Source organism: Mustela putorius, unplaced genomic scaffold, assembly GCF_011764305.1.
Source record: "Mustela putorius furo isolate JIRA1106 unplaced genomic scaffold, ASM1176430v1.1 tig00000095_pilon_pilon_pilon, whole genome shotgun sequence".
NCBI classification, from domain to species: Eukaryota; Metazoa; Chordata; class Mammalia; order Carnivora; family Mustelidae; genus Mustela; species Mustela putorius.
In genome coordinates, this window is record NW_025421280.1 from 36,693,607 (window position 1) to 36,700,407 (window position 6,801).

Genomic DNA, 6,801 nt, shown 5'->3' on the forward strand with positions numbered 1-6,801 from the left:
CTAAACCATTCTCAGCCTCCCTTGCAGTTGGATGGGACCATGTGATGGAGTTCTGGTGAATGGATCAAGAATGGAGGCGACAGCACCACTTCTGGGCCTGGTCCATGAAAGCCTCCCATAGTCTCCCTCCTCACAGTCTTCTTCCCCACCTTCTGGGATAGGGAGGACTCCAGGGGCTTTAAGGAGAGTAGGGCTATGGGATGGAAGAAGCCCAGGTCCTGTAGGGACTTTGTAAAGAAGAGCCACTCCCTTAACCCCCACTTGACCCAAACTAGATTGTGATGTGAGCAAGAAGGAAACCATTACTGCTACCGAAGTGTATACTTTGTTACAGCAGCTAACATTACACATCCTGACTTATACCACATCAGACAGCCAACTCATACTAACTGAAATCAAAGTATCAAAAAGAGGACTTCTCATTATTTTAGCATTGGCTAAATCTAGCACATCAATCACACCAGTAAGGAACTTAACTTAACCTATCACATTTAACCCTCACATAAACCTGAGATAAAGGTGCTGTCCACATCCCCATTTTGTAGATAAAACAACCAGGGCTCAGAGAGCAATGTTTTTCTTCTTCAGGATCGCAAAGGTAGTAAGTACCTGACTTGAAATTCAAGCCAGCCTAATATATAAAGAGCTCCTTAAAACTAATAAGGAAGAAAGGACAGCAGTCCCAGAAGGGAAGAAAGAATAAAGGGGCAAATGATACGAACAAATATTTCTTCGCCAAGAGAAAATAGAAATAGATCTTAAACAAAGGAATAGAGGTTCAAGCTCATTCAGAATAAGAGAAATGTAAAGTGAGCCATAATGAGCTCCATATATCACCCATAAAGTTGGCATGACTCCAAAGTCTTAACAATGGAACAGTCTGTGGCAAGGTGATGGCCAATAAGCAGTCTCATGCTCTGTTAGTGGCGATGTAATTGGAATAACCCACATGGGAACAGGCCCAGATGGAGAACAACTTGGCAATATCTGCCAAAAACACAGGCCCAGCCACTTTGAGCCAGCAAATCCTTCTGAGAACTTATCCTGTGGGGATACTTGCTCATGTGTACAGCAGCAACAATAACATTCCTGTGTGGCCAGGGACTTTTCTAAGTTCTTGATAGTGATTCATTATCCCTCCCAGTGATGCTTAAAGATAGGGATTTATTATCCCCATTTTAGAGATGAGGATACTGAGGCACACAGAGGTTAGGTAGCAAACCCAAGCTCACACAGACGAGGAGTCAAAAAATAATTCATGGACAAGGTTAATGGTTGCAGTAAATGTCATAACAAAAGTCTGGCACAATCCAAGTGTCCACTGATACAGAGGATGATAAAATAAATGATTGCCCCATTAAACAATGGGATAGAGGCGGTTTGGGGTAACTGCGGACAGCAAAAATCCCAGCACCAGGCTACCCAGGGTTCCAATCCCCAACTCTGCTGCTTTTGAGTTTGGCACCCTGAATCAAGTTACTGGACACCTCTGTGCCTCAATCCCTTCTGTGAGAAATGAGGATAACATACCTTCTGCCACCTCTGGTGTTACGAAGATTAAACAAGTTAATGTATAGAAAATGTTTACAGGGTGCCTGGGTAGTGCAGTCAGTTAAGCAAATGACTCTTGGTTTCGGCTCAGGTTGTGATCTCAGGGTCATGAGATTGACCCCCACATCAGGCTCAGCACTCAGGGCAAAGTCAGCTTGGGACTCTCCTTCCCCCTCAGCCTGCTCCCCCCCTGCTCATGCTCTCTCTTTCTCTCTCTCTAAAATAAATAAATATATCTTAAAGAAAAGAAAAGAAAATGTTTACAACAGGAATATGCAAACTTCTTCTACAAAGATCTGGAAAGTTAATATCTTCAGCTCTGCAGGCCAGACAGTCTCCGTGGCAACTCCGCAGTTCCACAGTTGTAGCCAGAAAGCAGCCGTAGACAATACATACAGGAATCAATGGACATGGTTGTGTGCCAATAAAACTTTATTTATAAAAACATGCTGTGGTCCAGGGGCACCTGGGTGGTTCTGTCTGTTAAGCGTCTGCCTTCAGCTTAGGTCAGGATCCCAGGGTGTTTGCTCAGTGGGGAGCCGGCTTCTCCCTCTCCCTTCAAACCCCCCACCCCCCCGCTAGTGCACTCTCTCTCTCTCTCTCACGCGCTATCTCTTTCTCTCTCTAAAATAAATAAATAAATTTTTTTTTAAAAATGCTGTAATCCAGATTCAACTGTTGGATTGTTGTTTGCTGGCACCTGGTTTGGACTAATGCCTAACACATAGTTAACACAATATAAGTCATCCGTGAAATAAATAGACTCTCCAGCAAACCGTGCAGTCAGGTGGTGGTTGTTGTTATTGTTTTAAATAAGGACAATCTCTATATATTGATTTGGAAAGAGTCCCAAGAAGATTATTAAGTGAGGAAAGCAAGACAAAGCAGTCAGTAGTACGTGCCATCTTCTATTTAAGGGAGGAGGGCGGGAAATAAGAACCTAAACTCCTATTTGCTTATGTTTGCATGAAGAAACTCTAGGAGGATACACAGTCAACTTGAAAGAAAGAAAGAGAGAGAGAGAGAAAGAGAGAAAGAAAGAAAAGAAAGTAGTTTGCTTATGGGAGAAGGAAGGAGCTGGGTGTATCTGAGGGACAGGACTAGAAGTTTAATTTTTCCTTGTGCATCTTTTTATGTGTTGCTGGTTTTTAAAGATTTATTTATTTGAGAGACAGAATGAGCAGGGTTAGGGGCAGAGGGAGAGGCAGAGGGGGCAGCAGACTTCCCGCTGAGCAGGGAACCCAATGTGGGGCTCAATCCCAGGACCCCGGAATCACAACCTGAGCTGAAGGGAGATACTTAACTGTGAGCCACCCAGGCGTCCTGCTTCTTGTGTGTTTTAATATTTGAACCATATGAATGTATTATACAACCAAGTAAATATTTTAAAGATTCTTGCAGCTCTCTGTCCCCGATCAACAGGGTTTCTCAACCTCAGCACTACTGACGTTTGGGGCAGAGAATGCTCTGCTGTGGGTGGCACCGTGGGACACTGAGTAGGATCCCTGACTTCCATCCACTAGACTTCAGTACCACCTCCCAGATGTGATGAAACCAAACAAGGGTCCAGATATTGCCAAATGCCCCTGGGGGTCAAATCCAGCCCAGCTGAGAAATATTCCCCCAACCCAAACTCCCTCTTGCTGTGTTACCTTTTGCTACCCCACATCCTTCCAAAGAAAACTTTTTAGTTTAGTGAGGGTTTATCAGGCATCAGACACCGTGATAAGCAGTATTGAAATAACACAACAGTCCTCGAAATAAAGGTCCCATTTTTAGCCATGTTTCACAGATGGGGAAACTAAGGCTCGGAGAGGGTAAGCCAGGAAGTGAGGGCATCAGGATTTGAACCCAGGTCTGGACCCTCAGAGTCACTGCCCTCCAGCTGACCCCCTTTCTAACTCTCCCGCCCTCTCCCCTGCCTCTGCCAGTGGCCTGGGCATTCTCAAGCTGGGAACCTTGACATCATCCGGGCCCCAGTGCCTGCTCCGCCAGGTCTAATCAGCTCCCACGCCCTGGTGGGTCTTTCCCACAATGACTGTCACATTCGTCCCTTCCTCTCTACTCCCTTGGCCTTAAAGTTTCATCTCTGCAACCCAGAATGTGGACTCCCAGAGAGAGGAAGTGAGCTAGGATGTCTGGCGGTCAAGGTGCCACCTGTAATAGGATCCTCCCTCGGCCCCAGATCTCAGCTTGGAGATCTCACCCAGCTTGGAGACTCGCTCTGGTCTGACTTCAGCCATGAGCCATTCCCAGCAGACTTGAGGGCCACCCACGAGCTCTCACCTCAGGGCCTTTGCACTGGCTGTACCCCTGCCCAGGAGTGCTGTGTCCCTGGATTCACAAGGCTCATCCCCTCGCTTTCCCCAGGGATCTGCTCAAATGTCACCTTATCAGTGACCACCTACTCAAGAGTGCGACCCCCACGCTCCGGAGCTCCCTTTTCTGCTTTGATTTCTCCAGAGCTCCTACCGCCTCCCCACAGGTTAAATGTTTCCGTATTTGCTCACTGTCAGTCTGACCCACTAGGCGAGCTCCTCAGTGACAGCGCTCTGGGCGTGTCTCCTGCCCACTCTCCCGGCACCAAGAAGGGGCCTGACAGACATCACGATTGCCCTGGAGTGCAGGTGCCCTTCCCACCCTCTTCCCTGGAAACAGCTGAGAAAAAGCAGAGGAACTGAGAGGCATCCGGATTCTGGTCCCCACACCTTCCGCATCTCGAGGGTGGTCCATGGCCCCAGCTTAAATCAGAGGACACAGGGTCCTGCAAATCTAGAAAGATTGTTCTGTTCTGGAGGAACCTTCCTCCACCTCAATGGGACCACCTTTCAGCTTCCCGCACTCATCCCCCCTGTGAATGGGGAAAAGGGCTGAGCTTTGCGGGGAGACAAGATGAGCAGAGGCAGGAAGGCACAGAGGTCCAGATGGGAGGACTGGGGAAACACCCCTGCGTGGCCTGGGGCCCGGCACAGCTGGGCATAGGAAGCCAGAGCAATGGGAAACTCCTACTCACTCTTCAAAACCCAGCACAAGTGTCCCCTCTTGCATAAAGCGTGACATCGCCAGGCAATGTCTTGCCTTTGCTTTAAGCATCCCAGCCCAGAGGTGTCTCCCTGTGTCCTAGCTGTGACCATGCAGGGCTAGGGGTCTGTGTCTCCCCAGTCTGGGAGCACCATGAAGGCCAGGCCCAGACGGGGCCTTGGCACTGCCCGGCACAAGCAAGGACACTGCCTCCCTGTAGTCCCTACAGCTGCCTTCCCAGATCTTAAGGCCAGGCAGCCACCCCCCACCCCCCTCGCCCTTCATTAGACAACCAGCTATAAGCAAGATGCAAGCAGGGGTTGAAGTTCATCCTCAAGTTTATCCACTTCCCCATAAGCGGCTATTAAAGCCTCACTGGGAACCTTTACCCCTTCTGGGTCCAGGGTCTGACAGGTCCCGTGGCTACTTCCCTATCGGTTGGAAGCCAGGAGGTAAGCAAATGTATGCAAATCCAGGAAGGCCTGTGGCCAGAGGGGCTGGGCCCCTGGAGTGCCCTCATCCTTCCAGGAAGCCCTGCCTGGGCAAAGGAGGGTGGGCCACCCACCTTCCCCACCCCATGGCTGTGTCCCCAGAGAATGCCCCCAGAGACCCCCAAGGATGTGCTCCCTGACCGGTGACTTCCCCTCTCCACATCCCGCACGTGGCATCTCAGGGACCAGAGAAAAGGCCCCCCCAGGCCAATCCACAGCTCCCAGGCACCAAGCTTTCATTCCAGAGTGGAGCCTGAGGGCCAGACCGGAGTGTCCTCTCGGACTTCCAAGGCAGGTGAGGCACCAGGAGCGCCCAGCCCCAGCATACATGGCTTCCCCCCAGCACCCAGACACTACAGGGACCCAGAGAGGGGATCCAGTCACGTTACCTCCTCCACCCCAACCGCATTCAAATAGGGATTTGAATATATTTCCTGAGTCTAGAAGGGCCCCCGCTTGCTCGGTACAATCCACCCTCCCCGGACCTGGGCCTTTACAGTAATCCCTACAGAGAAAGACTAGCTCTTTCTAGGCTCCAAAACCCCAGGACCCACTCTTGGGCTCAAGACCAAAGCTTTTCTCAGTGTCTCTCCGGGATGGATAGAGCTAGGAAGACCAGAGCCCAGGGGCCCACAGCCCCCCACCCGCCCCACGCACCCCAGGCCCAGGCAGGAAGCGAAGGGGAAGAAGATGTGAGGGGAAGGAAGGGGCCCAGGGCCCGGGAGGAGGAGACACATGTGGGGGAAGAAGTTGGTGGAGGCCCCTCCCCCACAGGCAGAAGGGGGGGATGTCAAAGGAGTAATAAACCTCGGGCACCCTTTTGGCCACCTGGGGGTTCCCAGGTATCCCTCAAGCTCCACACCCCCCCCCCACAGTCCCATCTGGAGAGTTGAACCTCTGTGGAGTCAGCCTGGGGTTTGGAAGCTTTAACCCCGAGTCTGTCAGTTCTTAGCCTAGATGTGCAGGAACTCAGAGCCTGTCAACCCATTCCTGTGACCCTTGGGTGAGACACCCCTGGGTCTCGGTGCTCACTACCCCCTCCCTCCCGCTGCCCACCTCCCCACCCCCCCATCCCTCTCACCCCCGTGCCAGCCCCAGCGTCCAGCACACATTCCCTTCTCCATCACAGGCCCGGAGTTTCAGTGCATTGACTCTCCTGGTGCCAGCCGGGGGTGTGGGCCCCCCCCACCTCCAACCCTTGGTGCCCCAGCCAGTGGCCGGCTCACCTGGGACATCTGGGGGCGCAGGTTGACCTCACGCAGGTTGATGGCATGGGGCAGCAAGTTGTTGAGCAGCTGGCACAGGAGGACGCCATCCCGGAGGGCCTGTGCCAGCTCGCACACCTGGGCGCCATCCCAGGTCACCCGGTGGCTGGGCGGCAGCACCCGGCACTGGATCAACCAGTGAGTACACTGGCGCCACAGCTCCATGGCCGCTGCCTTCCCGGGTCAGCCCGCGCACCCTTGCGGCCTCCGCGGCCTGCCTGCCTGCCTCCGCTAGCTAGCTACCACTTCCTCTTCTCTGCCTGTAACTGTCGCCCTGAGAGGGGGTGGAGGGGGAGGAGCCCTGGGGGGGGGGTGTTAGGGGGGCGGGAGCACCTGCAGCCCAGCCCCTTCTCTGCAGGACCTGGCATCTCTTCTCCCCCCACCAGCTCAACACAGGGGCCTGGACATCTGGGCAAGGTATGACGACCCTCCGCTTTTCCAGCCCACTGCCCTGCAGCCCACCAGACCCTCCG

At 52.4% G+C, this 6,801-nt stretch overlaps 1 protein-coding gene across 2 annotated transcripts in view; it reads right to left on the bottom strand.

The window, feature by feature from the left end:
- The window catches only part of VAV1 (vav guanine nucleotide exchange factor 1), a 48,407-nt gene extending 41,809 nt beyond the window's left edge, over positions 1 to 6,598 (bottom strand). For both annotated transcript variants that reach the window (XM_013045332.2, XM_004771616.3), the window contains exon 1: positions 6,290 to 6,598. In XM_013045332.2, the coding sequence (XP_012900786.1) occupies positions 6,290 to 6,493 (204 nt within the window). In that variant the 5' untranslated portion in view covers positions 6,494 to 6,598. The remainder of the gene's footprint in view (positions 1 to 6,289) is intronic.
- Positions 6,599 to 6,801: the final 203 nt, after the last annotated feature.